The following is a 15,767-nucleotide window of genomic DNA, read 5'->3' on the forward strand; positions in this document are numbered from 1 at the left end:
GCGTTTTCCACACCCCCTGAGAAATTCAATAGTATCTAAGGTTGGATTTATTTCTTTTACTTCAAAAATTATATATATATATATAGGCTGAGATAATATGGTGAAATCATGGGTGTGGATAAATAGTGTATTCTTTCACTTGAACCGTGCATGTCAGAGGGTTACTTGTTGGAACTGACTGAAAAGAACCATCTGCCATCAGGTATAAGAAAAAGGGAGTGATGGGGATATGAATCTTAGCCAGGGGATTATTTTCCCTGACGGGCAAAAGAATGTCAAGGGGACTTGTCATGCCCTGCCGTGCAGGCAAGGCTCATAGCGGAATCCAGCAGTTGACAGAAAGGTGATGCAGGTAATCTGAGGTTGTTCAGAGTTCACTGTCATGTTGTGGGTTTTTCAGCACTTTGGGGTGTGTTTCAGGGAAGGTCACTTTCTGGCACAGAGTAAGAGGGAGGGTGCCAAGCACATCTAAGCTCAGGAATAAAATAAAATAAAAAAAAGATGAGCCCTTGCTTTTCCACTCCCCTGTCAACCAGCCAACTCTCTGAATGGATAAAAAGGTTGCTTCTTGCCTTCCTCTCAGAGGGGCTCAGTTTCATTCCTTGCTGGGAACTCTTCCTTGGAAACTCCATCGCCAACTACTTGCTACCAAGACACATCTCCCCATAACCAACAGTCATCATGTCTCGTCAGTCCTATGGTTTAAGCATCAGAGGAGGAAACAAGGGATTCAGCTCTAACTCTGTCTCCTTAGGGGGTGGAAACAGAGTCAGCTTCAGCACTGCTTCCACATCCCGTGGATATTCTGGCCGTGGTGGAAGCACAGGTGGGGGCTTTGGCAGCAGGAGCCTCTATAACCTTGGGGGCAGCAAGAGAATATCCACTGGTGGCTTTGGTGGAGGTTTTGGTGGCTGTGGCCAAGGAGGTGGAGGCTTTGGAGTTGGTGGTGGCTTTGGTGGAGGGCTTGGTGGTGGCTTTGGTGGATGTCTTGGCGGTGGTTTTGGTGGAGGGCTAGGAGGTGGCTTTAATGGGGCAGGTGGCCCCAACTTTCCAGTATGCCCACCTGGAGGGATCAAGGAAGTGACCATCAACCAAAGCCTCCTGCAGCCCCTCAAACTGGAAATAGATCCAGAAATCCAGAAAGTGAGGACTGAAGAGACAGATCAGATCAAGACCCTCAACAACAAATTTGCCTCCTTCATCGACAAGGTGAGATGATTATAACACTGTGAACTTTTAAATTGGTTTGAGGATTCTCTCTCTTCAGGTCCTTCCATTTCTGTGATGAGGATATTTCAGGAGTATTCCCAGTTAACAGGCTATCTGATGCTTTGAAATATAATGTATTTCAGGACTGGACAATTGGGGGAGTAACTGAAAACCTATGATTTGCCATTTTAAATGTGATGGCTATTAAATCTCAAATCTAACAGAAATTTCTAAATGACTCTGAGAGGGATTGCAAGTAGTTCCCAGGATGTTCTATTAAATAGGAATAGAACAGAAAGAAATAAAAAATAAGAAGGGCAAATCTACCCTGAAAAATGTACTCTAACGTCACCCCCAAAGAAGCCTGGGTCTATACTTTGGTGAATGTGCTAAACATTCTGAGGTCCTTCTCCACCAATCTATCTCTCCCAGAATGCCCTGGGGAGACACTTGATTGTGACACCATTTTACGTTTGTGCTAGTTACATTCTCTAGTTTGTATTGTATAACATTGCTGGTCTTCCATGCTGCTGCCAGTATTAAATTGCAATCAGACATGTTGGGAAAATGTAAGGACATCTTTTTCTGCCCAGGATAGTCCTGTGCCAGTGCCTAGAAATAAAACATCTTGGCCCCAAAATGAAACTTTCCTGAGGTACAGCTACAAGAAGGCAAAAGGTACTGTGCATCTCCATGGGCTGCAGTAGATGTTACAGGTGTATACTGGGTAGCAAAATTGGTCCTAGTCTGCAGCATTATTGCTTCCTGAGAACACATGTGAATTGTTGCTGCAACAAATGCTTCCCTTCCCAGTTTCATTCTCATTTTCCACTGCATTTCTCAGCCTCGTATTGGGTTTTAGTGTTCTGTGTGAACAGAATGAGTAGTAGATTTAATATGGAATTTGGAAGTTGTCCTTGGTTGTGGACTGAGGGTTGGCTGGAAGGAATAGTGACATCTTTCAAGAAGGAGGTATCCAAGTTATGCTCTGTTAGAAAGTACTCTGGATGTGGTCTTGTGGCAAAGAAAAACATTGGTCAATTCTGGATTGAGAGTCTTGCACAGAAAAGGGCCTGGCTATCTTGGAACTCTTGTTATGGTTTCATGCATCTGGTGATGTGAAGAGTCCCACATTTTATGTCTACCTCCTTTGTAATTTCCAGAAGAAAATATTGGTTTATTAATCATGAGACAGGCAGGGGCCATCCACCCAGCTTCAGGAAGTAAGACTAGCCTGACTAACATGACCAAGAGGAAAACACTGTTTCTGCTGCAGAAGATTTTTAATGTCAAGTAGGTAAACCATAGGTGGAGGGATCCGAACCATTTTCAGTGTAGCAGTTCCTGAACTTAAGTCTCAGTTCCTGAACTTAAGTCATGGCCAGAATCTGGAAAGTTATTTTACAAAGTAATTTTAGCTTAGAACATTACTTTAAAAAGTAATTAGTGGCAATTGTCTTTCCAAGGCTCAAAGTAGATAGTTATAATCATAGTTTTGTAAAGCAACTATTTTCTTTCCCACTATTTGAAAGTAAAAACTTTAAAAATATGTCAGAATTCTTCAAGCCATTGGCCTGTGATACAAAAGATGCCTTAGTGGTGAGGTTGTACCCCTGTAAGTATAAAAGAAACTAAAACAGTCACAATTATGCCATAAAAGGAACGAAATGGTTTCTTGTGCATTTATGGTCCCCATGTAACTTGTTATGTGATAGGTATCACCAAAAGCAGCTGTTAAATGTAGATCTTTATTTGTAACTATTAACCTACAATGTATAATTGGGTGTGCATAGCACCACAACAAGGACTTCATTCAAGGAAGGCCCTGGAGACTGATGAGTCAGTTGATCTCTCTTTGCGGGGAGGGGGAATGGGTGACTTTTTGCTTTGGAAATTATGAGTGCTTAACATCTATATCAAGGATGTTGTATTATAACTTTCATCATCTATGGCAGTTAACCATGCTGGCTGGAGGTGGATGTTGTGGTGAACAAAATCTGAAAGGCCACAGGATACCTGTCCTTGATCTACAGGCAAAAAACAGAGGGCAGAGAGCCAAAAATTCATATTTTAAAATGGCATCTCCAAACTCCCTCCCCAGAAGGAATAGTAATATACTAGAGACAGATACTAGACCACATAAAGCCTGTACATGGTCAGTAAGGACTATAGGAATACATGGCAAAGGTTTTTACTGTATTTCCTCCCCTGTCCACTCTTCTCCTTCCTTTAGGTCCGCTTTCTGGAACAACAGAATCAAGTCCTAGAGACCAAGTGGAAACTCTTGCAAGAGCAAGGGCCTGGTTCCACTCAGAAGAACCTTGATCCGTTGTTTGAAAGTTATATCAACAACCTGAGAAGACAGCTGGATTGTTTTCAGAATGAGAGGAGAGGCCTGGATTCAGAGCTTAAAAATTGTCAAGATCTGGTGGAAGATTATAAGAACAAGTAAGAATATTTTAGCCCAGCCCAAATTTGGAACTTTAGATCCCCCCCCCCCCCACCTTGCACAGCTCTTTGAACATTTAGGGCAAGTGCCATGATATGCAACTTTCTGGAGTCTGCTATATTTTATTCCACTACCACAAATAAATATGCTTTATACCTGAGGCCTTAATGCCATTCAGAAGTGCATCTGAAGAAGTGGGTTTATGCAAACATAAAAATGTTAATCTTAAAGGTGTTGCCACACTTCTTTTTTCTTCTTCTCCCTCCCTTCTTCCTTTGTCTGTGTGTTTGTGTGTGTTGGCACGTTTTGTACATTTGGAGTTATTTTAGCTAAGACAAATGGATGCAGCTCTGCTTGCATTTCAAGACTATATGCAGTTATAATAGGTTCTACAATATTTTTTGCTTTTAGCTGGTGATTCTATATTGACATCCAGTAACATGCAAATATTATACAGTGCATAGGGAGTGGAGAAACCTTGGCCTATCAGATATTTTGTGCTTAACTCCTATCAGTCTGTCCATCATGGCCAACAAGAAGGAACTGCAGGAGTTATTTAGACAAACACATTAATAAAATCCTTTGCAGACATTCTTAGTCATCCCATAAAGATCTGAAAGACACCCCAGTTTGTGGTGTAGCTTGGGTTTGGAGTTGATGCATGCAGCTACATCTTGCTCCCCACTTTAACCTTACCTATGAAGAGTGTTCCACATGACATGAAAACTGGTGTCTTACTAGTCCAAAGAGATCTGTTTGTTAGATATGGGCATTGCTGGCCTGTAATGCATAAAAATAGGTATTGTTATTTAATAAATAGGTATATTTAGAAACTATGTTGTTAATCAAGATGTTATAAAACAATACCTTTGCCTGATGTCAAAGGATGAGGAATGCATCCTGGCAGAGGACAGAGTCAGAAGAATGGGAACTATGAAGAATAGAGTGTGAGTCATAAACTTAAGGATGCCAAATAATTTCATAAAATAATTAGGGATTAGTTTTGCTAGTCCTTCACTTGCATGCCAAGCAAATTCAGAAGGACTTTTAATATTACAGTAATGTAGAAAGAAGAGAGGCAGGACCAGATTGCTTCACTTGCCCCTACTCCTAACCAAATTTTTGAAAAGAAGTCAGGGCCATGATTTTGTAATCAAGAATAAAGGATGGAAAAATAAAATAATTTTGTACTCCTTGTTCTGATTTTATACTAGTATTATTTTGCATCCAAGGGCCTGATACTTAATAATATTGATATGTTTTGATCCAAAATTGAGGGTGGTGGATCACTGAGAAGTTGGACTTGATGGGCAGGGGATACAAAAAATGGCAGTCATCACAGAAGAGGAATAGTACAGGTAGAGAAGGAAAAATACCGAAACCAAGTGTCCTTTCTTTGTGATCATCAGATATGAAGAAGAAATTAACAAGCGCACCCAGGCAGAGAATGACTTTGTCCTCTTGAAAAAGGTAAGTGTATTCATGGTTTGATGGTTCTTTTCATTTTTCTTTTCTTTTACAAAAGGAAATGTGCATTTGATTACATTCCTCTAACACTTAAAATAATAGGCAGTATGGACCAACAAATTACTTTTAATACTAAGCCCCATCAATGCTTTCTTCTACAATAATTTATCTTGGTATATTTGTGAATGTTGATTGGACTAACCCAATGCTTTACAACAAGAGTGGGGGTAGAAAAGTGTGGATCTCTAGAAGTTTGGTCAGTTGCCAGGGATTCTGAGACTTGAATGCCAAAACAATGGCTGGTTACCATTATAATAGAAAATGAACTTCTGCACCATTTGACAGCTTATATGAAATAATACCAGCAAAGGCAAACTCAGTGGTCTAGGTCTACGACTTTTCCTCAATCACTAGTAGAAAAGGAGGAGAAGAAGTGAGATGATGTTGTCTGATAATGATATGTGACTGCCACTGGAGATTGTGGTACTGCAAGAGGTCTAAAGTAGGAGAACAGAATCTTGGAAGAAAAGAATGCAGATCTCCATCACCATCCCAAATGCCCATGAATTTTTAGAGGCATTTAGATAACTCAGTAACAAAGAATTATGCTTGCTGGTGGCTTCTGTGTAAAATGGGCAATGAATCTGCTCCACATTTTACTTGAAACTTCAAAGGATCAATGCTGAATCTATTTTGGAGATGAGTTCAGCACATTGGATAGTTCCTTTAGAGCTCAGCTTAAAACCCCATAATGGATTCCTTGTCCCATTGGCATGGAAGCTGCCAGTTGCCATTATCAAGATAAAACAAAAATTCATTGTTCCTTTGCAGTGGTTTCAATGTGCAAAATGGCATTCAGATTAGCATTTAGAACTGAGTTTGGAGAAGTTACTTTTTTGGATTACCATTCCCTTCACTTCCTCTAGCTTGGGGGGAGGGGAATTCTGTTTCCAAAAGTGATGTTTCCAAGCTCTGATTTAGAACTGATATAATCATGTAAAAGGAATGATCCTTTTTCTGGTCTTTCTGTCAGGATGTGGATGCAGCTTACATGAACAAAATTGAAATGCAAGCAAAACTGGATGCCTTGACAGATGAAATCAACTTCTTGAGATGCCTGTATGAAGCTGTAAGTGGTGTTGCTATTTTTCTGTGAGCACTTGGGACAGTACTGGAGCAGAACTGATCTTTTGTTGCATGGTATGGTGGGCTCAAGCAATCCTCAAACAAATACATCTCCCATCTTGAATTCCTTTCTAAAAGTGGACATACTGTTTGAAATCAGGTACTGTAACAGTATTCTCCCATCAGAATAGTTAGAATTGACCTGAAAGATTTTAAAAGCTTTAAACATTTTAAGGCCATTGATGACCAGGACTCTTGGAGGACTCTCATTCATAGGGTCTCCAAAAGTCAAAGCCATCATAATAGCAAGTAGCAACAAATGGTAATTTGAGTATTCAATTTTTGGGATGCCAAAAAGGTGTCAAAGAGATGTTGAAGACGATCAGACCTTTTTAGGTATGGCAAAGTGGACTCTCCCACCCACGGGGCCACCTCTTAAGGTAGAGACAGGTGTCTTTCTACAGGGAAAGGAAGGAGTGATTCAGGATATGAGCAGGTGTATGTGGAGGGAAAGGTGGTATATTTATGGCAGTGGCTGCATTGCTTTGGCAGGAACTGAGCCAGATGCAACAGACTGTTTCAGACACCTCTGTTGTTCTTCAAATGGACAACAACCGAAACCTGGATTTGGACAGCATCATTGCAGAGGTCAAGGCACAGTATGAGGAAATTGCACAGAGGAGCCGTATAGAAGCAGAGACTTTGTATCAATCCAAGGTGAGTATTCTGGCATTCATTTCCAATCAACGTTGGCAATCTGAAATGCTGCTCAGATTCCTCCCCCCCCCCCCCATCTTTCTGTAATTCCATTTCATGTATGCTACAAAGTAAGGTGTCCAATTACTGTGCAAAATCAGAGATGCATGCAAGACTATTGAATCCCATATTAGTAGGATATAAACTGAATAAATAAACTGAATTAATAATCTTGTATTAATTTATATCAGAGGTAGATGGACCTTAGACTTTGGCAGTCTAACTATAAACAGTATCCCCATGGCCCACTGACTTGATGTGTTTTTAAAAGATCTAGGGAAGGTTACTTTTTTTGGACTGAAGGTTTAAGAATCCCTTAGCAAGTATGGCCTCTGGAGATGGTAATTCACCACCCCCCCCATCACCTCCTAGATTTTCCAAACTCTAGTTTTCAGTTTACAAAGTAGAGATACATGCTTAGATTCTCTTATTGGGGTTAACCATCAAGTGTGAAGCAACCTGAGTATGTGTGTTTGCATAAATTGAGAAGAAGTAGGCTGTTACTGGTCTCTGCTGGAGCATGCCAAAGAATGCCTAGTCCATCGTTCTTGAAAAGGAAGCCTAACCAACCCTAAGCCAAACATAGGAAGCTACTCTAGACCTTTGATATTTATTCAGGGCCTAAGCAGACAAGTGTGAAAGGGTGGCCAGTGAGTCGTGACTGCACCAACCACACAGCCCACTCCCAAAGTGGGCCATGGCCACAGGAACCAACCCAGGCCACCAGAAGTTGGATTATCCTGGCTCCTTTTTGCTCCAGTCCAAAGGACCAGAGCATGGCTTTGGGCTGCTTTGAAGGTGTGCATTGTTTGAATGCCATGCCTCCAAAGAGGCTGGAATCTACTTCAATTGGCCTGTCTGTTCCAGGTCTCAGTGTTGTCTATACCAATTAGCAGCAGATCTCCAGCTTTTATGTGTTTAGGAGCTTTTCTCATAGTCAGGGGACAAATATTGCCCCAACATTTTAATTTTGGGAGTTGGCAGGTTTGGAAGACTGGTGGGGGCTTCAGGGTTCACAGTAATGGGAATCTGGAACTGCATGCAACCTCTGCCCCCCCCCCCCTTAGTCCATCCCTTTCCTAAAGGTACAAAGTACATATCCTTTGTCCCTTAACTGGAACTCTCTGCCACAGATTCTCATGTTAGACCTAAATAAATCTCATACTTTGTGTCTTTCTGAATCCTAGTATGAAGAGCTGCAGGTCACAGCTGGGAAACATGGGGATAATCTACGAGACACCAAAGCCGAGATCTCTGAGCTTAACCGGATGATGCAGAGGATACGTGCAGAAATAGATAATGTGAAGAAGCAGGTATGGTGGAGGAACTTTTGTAGCATTAGCCCAGGGGCTGACATCCCATTTGGAATTTTTCCTATAAGTAAAACCTTATCTGGTCAGCTTGCTCCTTCCATGTCTCCTTAATTACAATCATATTGTCAGAAACATAGCTAAAATGTGCTGAGTGTGGCAGATAATGCCTGGATACTCCAGAGCAAGATAAGTTACCATTTTGGATTTTGTTGTTGTTGTGTGCCTTCAAGTCATTTCTGACTTATGGTGATCTTTGGGTGAATTTATAATACACAAATCTCTCACCCAGAATAAACATGGCTGAGGGATTTAGGGAGTTGTACCCCAAACAAGTCATTTTTAAAAGTTCTGCAAATCTCTCTGGTACATAAATATAAAGCTGCTAGTGAAAGGTATGATAATATAATGGTGCTAGTCACTTGGAGATATCCTAACAGATCTTTGGCTATGACATTAGGAGCTATTGGAAGCGCAGCATCCTTTTTGTCTATTTTTTTCTTCCATAAGCCCTCTGGTCTGTCAGTTACTTCTCTGGCATAGTTTTGGGACAGTGTTCTGCTGCAGCAGCACTGGGAACAAGACAGAGTTGTGGCTCAAGGGCAAGTGGCTGAGATTGTGATGGTGTTGATGATGATGATGACAGTGATGTCAGTAATGGGGGTGTTGGTGATGCTGATGATGATCATGATGGAAAGTCAATTTAAAATATTCCAAAATGGTCAAAAACTTATTTCTCAAGAATCAGAGAAGCCTGATGAGGAGACCTCTGGGTTGATGAAAATCTCCACAATTCAGGATTTATTCTGTGCATGATTTATGTATTATTCACAAAAAACAATATTTTTCTGCACAGGAAATAAGATTTTCTATGCAGAACTTATTTTTTCCCCCAGAAATATTTTATGTGCATAAAATCCTGTTTTGTATGAAAAAAGTACACATTTTATGCAGAATATGCCACCAACTGCACCATTCTGTGTGCAAAAAACAGTACTTCTGCACAGAAAATGCTGTTTCTTGCACAAAAAGACCATGCGGACATTTTGGACAGAATGAATCTCAGATTGCAAATAGTTATTGACGTCTGTGCAGTTTTCTACAATTTTTCATTGCTTCCTTTAAGAATAAAATCAGTAAAGAATTACATCCCTAGATGATTTGGAGTGTTCAAGCACTTCACATGTTTTCTTATCAAAATTTGTATAGCAGCTGTATCATTAGCACCTGTTTTTCATTGTACATTTGAGTACAAGATTAGGATGCATGAGTGATGTAATCTTGTGACAGAAATATTCTTAAAATATCTGTCAAAAATCTGTTAACTTCCATGAGATTTTTCACTTCACATGAGATCAAAGAGACTTGTGCTTTGCTTTTCCTTAATTTTTGTTGGGTTTGTTGGCACAAGAACCATAGCTGGCATCCTGACCTAGGTGTCATTATATAAGCAATGATGTTGTCGTCTAAAACCTGTGGAAGATTCCCAGGAATCCTCCTCACTGTGCATCTTCCTGTAGGAACATAATTGGATATTTGTTATTGTTGTTGCCTCTTGCTCTCCCTCAACCAATATGAATGTATGAATGTTAGTGTGAATGTTAGTTGATGATCCGTTATTTTAGTGAATTAATAGTAATGTCATTGTTTTAACAATTGTATTTTATATGGAATTGTTTTAGTGCTGTAATCCCGCCTTGATCCGAAGGGAGAGATGGGAAATATAAAATTATTATTATTATTATTATTATTATTAAATGGCCAGGGCTGCAGCAGCTAAAAGACGTGGGCAGTTGGTGGGCAAGGAAATGGGGTATAGTTCTCCCTTGTGGAAGTTTATTCTACCTTTCCCTGTTGTAGAATCTCGGCCCATACTTTGTGATTTCTTTGTCCAAAGCATGATATTTTGTGCACCCCCCCAGTTTTTAATAATAATAATAATAATAATAATAATAATAATAATATAGAAAATGTGGAAAAGCTCAGAAGGGAAAAATCATTTGAACTGTTTTCATTTTTACATGTAGCCAAGAGGGCTATAAACTTGCTTAGAAAAATATAAAGGACAGTGATTCTCAGTAGAATTCTAGGCCAAATACAACATTCTGTGTTTTCTCTTGTGGAACTGTACCAAATATACAATTCTGGCTCTAGCTGTATCATTTCATCTAATATGGAAAATTTACATAAGAGGTGTGAGGGCAGGTTAAAGATTATGTGCTACCTCCTGTGAATTTCAGTACTACTGCACCACAGAAAGATGATGATGATGGTGGTGGTGATGGTGATGGTGATGGTGATATGATTTACTTATGTCTGTTTTGCCTTTCAGTGTGAGAAGCTGCAGGCTTCTATTACAGAAGCTGAGGAACGGGGTGAATTGGCACTCAAGGATGCCAGAGACAAACTTGGAGAACTAGAAGATGCTTTGCAGAAGGCCAAGGAAGAAATGGCCCGTCTCCTGAAGGAGTATCAGGAGTTGATGAGTGGCAAACTGGCCCTGGATGTTGAAATTGCCACCTACAGGAAATTGCTGGAACTAGAGGAAAGCAGGTGAGTGAGATGCAGAGGAATGAGGAATCCTGCTTTTGTTGAAAGACACAGTATAGAGGAAAGGAGTTGTGTTTTCATTATACAACTCACTATATTAGCCCGCTACCCTATCAAGCTTTTGGGAAAGGACTGATTGAGTCTAGTGGCTAAATCTAATAGAGGAAATGTTGAATCTCAAGCCTACTGCAGAAGCTAGACCAGTGATGCCAGGATGGGCTTTGTGAAAAAGGAAAACTAGACGTGCACAGAAGATTTGCCCTGGCTAAAATTAACCTCAGATTAAATCCATAGGAATGGTGAGAACTGGAGATTAAAGTGCAGAAGCACAAATTCTGAGGATCTTTACATGCTTGTAGATGGGCCCTTAGGACTTGGGAAGAGTCATAAAAAAGGCATTTGCCTTTCCCCTGGGTCACAGGGTGAACAGTTAAAGCTGGACATCAGGTCCATATTTCAGCCACTATTTTAGGTTACAACCATTAGCTGCTTGTCCTAGGAAATTTTCTAGGAAAGACAGAAACAATCATACCCAGTGGGCAAAAATTTAGTACTGGTGCTTGATACATAGAGAGAAAAATAACTGCTGGTCCCCCATATCTGATAGCCTGAGAAGTGCTGCTTTACATCATAGGCCAACAACCTCTAATATTGAGATATGTGCTTTAACAAAATAATAAAGTAGCTACCTATTGTATTGTTTAATTTTTTTAAAAAACAAAATTACTTTTAAAATTGGAACCATAACAGTACTTAACTACTTGGGACGTATAATATTAACAGTAGGGAACTGATTTAAAAGTAACTTTCCAAGCTTTTGTGAGGAGGGGCATTTCACCCTGTGCATTATGCTGTTTTGGGATTTAGTGAAAGGCATAATAAATTAGTTCAGATATATTGTGCCTATGTGGACTGTAAAGATCAGAAAGACAGAAACAGTGACCCAGATTCTAGCAACATCTGAGCATGGCCAAAAATACAAGTTTCCCAAGGAATTCCTTGGACAGGGAAAAAGCTGAACCTGGCTCCCCTGTATTCAACCCTATCTCCTTTCTCCATACTACAGTTGTGATATCCACAAAACCTAACAATGAGAGCAACAAGTTTTCAAGGGATTAGCTTGGTTAGGCTTTTGTATGTTAAAGTCTGCTTGGATCTGATCCATCTCCTAAATCCCTGCTTCCTTTCTTCCCAGGATGTCTGGAGAGTGCCAAAGTGCTGTGAACATCTGTAAGTAGCAACTCATTTCTTTCCTCTCTCTAAAACAAGTAACACCAGCCTATAAGCTGTCTCTCCAGCAATTCAGTTCACTGGAGCTACTATGCCAGTAGAACACTATGACCTTAGCCATAAAGAACTTCCTAAAAACCAGAGCCCAGCCAAGTTAATTTTCTTTTTTACTCCATTCCCAAAACTGGGAGGTTTGGTGTGTGTCTGCTACAAGCTGGGTGTCTTGTAGCAATATGTCAAGCTACTAAATCTGTTAAAAAATGGGCACAGAAGGAACGTGTCAGAGGCAGAAGCTGGTCAGGTCTGGGGAAGATTTCTTCATGCATCTTCTGACTGTAACACTTTTAAGCAATCACAAAATCAGCTGTATCGGTGCAACTTTGATGTGTGTCCTAGTAACGTGTACACAGAGATTGCAGTTTATTAAAGGTTGATGTTACAAAAAGACTGTAGGGAAGCTGGTGTAAGCAACTTTTGCATGTAATGACCTGGCTGATGTTGCACCATAGAGATGGATTACACATGGATCTGTTAACATTAGCAATTTGCCCAAAGCAATCCAATTGAACTTCCTGGATGAACAGGAAACATTTTGAACCCAAGGCCCTGCACTGAAGTCTGGCACTTAAACTACTATATCACACTCCCTCTCAGCTGAACCTCACATCACATGGATGATTCCTGTCCCTTGGAGGCTGCAGCACATGATTGCAAACCACCATCTTGGGTGATATTTGGCAGTGGTGTGGAGGTTCCATATTATAAAACAAGAAAACTATAAAATGGTAACGGTAAAAAAGTTAAAAAGGTAAATTTAGGCACTTTACAGACCGCCCAAAAAGGGCGGTGTACCGGTGCCTCCGTTTCCACCACCAGAAAGCCTCAGCCTCCAAACGGGAAGGGTTCCCGGTGGCGGAAAAAGAAGCTGCAAAAAGTGGTTTCTTTTTGCGGTGCAGTAATGACACTGCAAGGGTCTGCTACATCAAAATGGCGGTGCCCATGTAGAAAGAGCGCCACCATTTTGTACGTGCTCGGCACGTACTAGGGTTAGGGCATCCGGAAGGGACGCCCTTAAGTAACCCTAGTATGTGCTGAGCACATACTTTTTGCCCGTGCGGAACGGGCCAAAGATAAATGCTAAATGCCCCAAGATAAATGGTACATGGTAAAAAGAATTGATTAAATTACTAAGACGTGTATGAGTGAGGGAGATGGTAGCTGCTTTGGTTTTGTATTGGATTCCACTGGAAATGCAGCCACAATCTCTCCCACTCCCTCTTCCTCCTTATCTATTTAATAATTTTTAATAGCACTTACCTGGCTTAAAGATATCTCAAAGCTGTGATATTTAAATGTAAAACAATGCAGACTCAAATATCGAAAAGAACCAATAGGCAGGCTTTAGGTGAGCTTTGCAATATTATAAATCTTATGGAATATGTTATATGTGTTCATGGGCATTTCTGTGCTCTATCCTTCCACCCACCCACATATTTTTTCAGGAATGTCTATTCCACAGAAGTGTTGGGGGAGAGTATTCACTGATTTTGCAAGAGAAAGGTCTGAGGTTTTTTTTAATGGGCCTGGCCTTGAAATAAGGTGTGGTTGTCTTTTTAGTTACTTTCTTTTTTTCCCCCTTCATAGAGCAGAGAAAAAATGATTTGCTTCTGCTCTTAGCTTGGCTGCACTTCCAGTGTGTTCTTGGGGCAGAATGCCATGGCGTAGATCTGATGCAGAGTGTATTTGTACTACACTGTTATAGCACTTTCATACCAATGAAACTGCTGTGGGTCTGTCCTGTGGAATTTTTGGATTTGTGATTTAGTGAGGAGTGTTTAAAATTCTCTTTCACCCTTCTCTGAACTATAGTACTAAAGCTCTCTACCAGAGAATTCCAAATATCTCCTCACGTTACAAATTCCAGGATTCTGTTGGATGACGGTCATGGCCATGAAACTGATATTGAACATCTATAGCCCATGTAGTACAGAGACACTCAATTTATTCCTACATATGTTACTGTAGAGCACAGGAATGGCTGCCCCCATAATGACGCAGCACTGACAAAATTTAGTTCTAGACATTATTTGTGTATCAGATAACATGTAATCACCTTGGTTGTTTTCCTTTCCAGCTGTGGTTGGCTCTACCACTCACGTTTCTGGTGGTGGCTATGGTGGTGGCTATGGAGGAGGAATGTCCTTTGGAAGTGGGTCCGGTGGCCTTGGTGGTTTCAGCTCTGGAGGTGTAAGCAGCATTGGCAGTGGAGTAGGTGGAGGATACAGTTCTGGGGGAACCATTGTGAAGAAAACTACTACATCATCCACCATCAGGTCTACATCTAGGAAACAGTAAGCAACAGAGGCCGTGATAATGTAACTGAGGATGAAGACATTCTTCTGGAAACCTTGGTCAAGCCACATTGAACCCAGCCCTGGCACCTCTTGGAGAAATGAACTGTGTCCGTTTTATAACCACTATTTCTATTCTCCCCTAATATATTTAGACCTTGCATTCTGTTTTCTTAACTAATTGTAAATACATTTCATGCCTCCAGATATAGATCAGGTACCAGCCAAGTACCATCCATAGTATTGCTGTATTTTGCATTAACCAAAGGCAATCAGCATTAGGTAGGTCTACTGAGTTTATTGAGGAAAGTGTCTTGCTCTACTTCTGTGCCATTCACAAACACTTTGTCTATTGGAGAACAATTCCTGTGTTGCCTCACAAGAATGATCACATGTCTTAAAATATTCCAGAATGCTTATTGGCTCTCCTTTCACATAAAGAAATTGTCTTCTCGACGGCAGACTGAAACAACTTGAGAAGGCCTCAAACAGACTTAGTAGCCTCATGAAGAAGCAATGTTAGAAAATTGTTGGACATGTTGGAATGTTGGAAAATTGCTTTCTGTTATTGTTCTTTCCAGACTGTAGTCCTCTGAATGAGAATCACAGAGCAAATAGTGTGAATGTCAGCAATATCAAAGTTACTGTTCACATGGACATGGCCTTAGTGTTTTGTCTTTTCATGCAAAAGAATATTGTATCTGATATTATTCTGTGATTGCTTGTTCTACTGACAATGATTTTCAAAGTAATATGTGGAGCTAAAATTATAACCGCTCCTTTTTGATCCAGTCCAAAGGACATGATCACAGTGAAAATTAAACTCTTATAATTCCTACCAATTTCAACAGGAAAGTTTAAAAGACTGGTTTAAACTGCTGCTGTTAATGTGACTGAGAAAGATTTAACTTTGGCTGAATTGTACCTCATGCACTTTCTCTCCCTCTTTCTCTTGCTTTTGCTTTTTTTTGTAATGGCCTGGAATCTTTTTCATTACTCATTTAAGTTTTGGTGGTTATTCTTCTTTGATGTGACCATCTGCATCTCATTAAACTCTAACATGCAGAGAAAATTTGTGTCTTTTGAATTTTTGCTAAGGGATTTCATGTTATGATAGTAGTGCTACCAAGATGTACTGCCTTATTTCCACTCTATGGAGAAACCTACTAAATGTAGTTGGAGATGTCAGCAGAGAAACTATGGGCCCGTACAGGCAGGACAAAATAAAGCTGCTTTGGGTCACTTTGAAGGTATGCTATTTAAATGATGCATGTGTCCTAAGAGGCCAGAAGCTGTGCCATAGCTGTAGTCCAGTCCTTA

The 15,767-nt window shown here is 40.4% G+C and overlaps 1 protein-coding gene across 1 annotated transcript; it reads left to right on the forward strand.

The window, feature by feature from the left end:
• The first annotated feature begins 681 nt into the window (after positions 1–681).
• On the forward strand, positions 682–15,505 carry LOC121923909 (keratin, type II cytoskeletal 5-like). The gene is made up of 9 exons (XM_042454843.1): positions 682–1,209; positions 3,443–3,657; positions 5,068–5,128; positions 6,159–6,254; positions 6,803–6,967; positions 8,194–8,319; positions 10,649–10,869; positions 12,062–12,096; positions 14,231–15,505. Exons 1-9 carry the CDS (start codon positions 682–684, stop codon positions 14,449–14,451), a joined length of 1,668 nt encoding a protein of 555 aa, XP_042310777.1. The 3' UTR covers positions 14,452–15,505.
• Positions 15,506–15,767: the final 262 nt, after the last annotated feature.

Source organism: Sceloporus undulatus, chromosome 2, assembly GCF_019175285.1.
Source record: "Sceloporus undulatus isolate JIND9_A2432 ecotype Alabama chromosome 2, SceUnd_v1.1, whole genome shotgun sequence".
NCBI classification, from domain to species: domain Eukaryota; kingdom Metazoa; phylum Chordata; class Lepidosauria; order Squamata; family Phrynosomatidae; genus Sceloporus; species Sceloporus undulatus.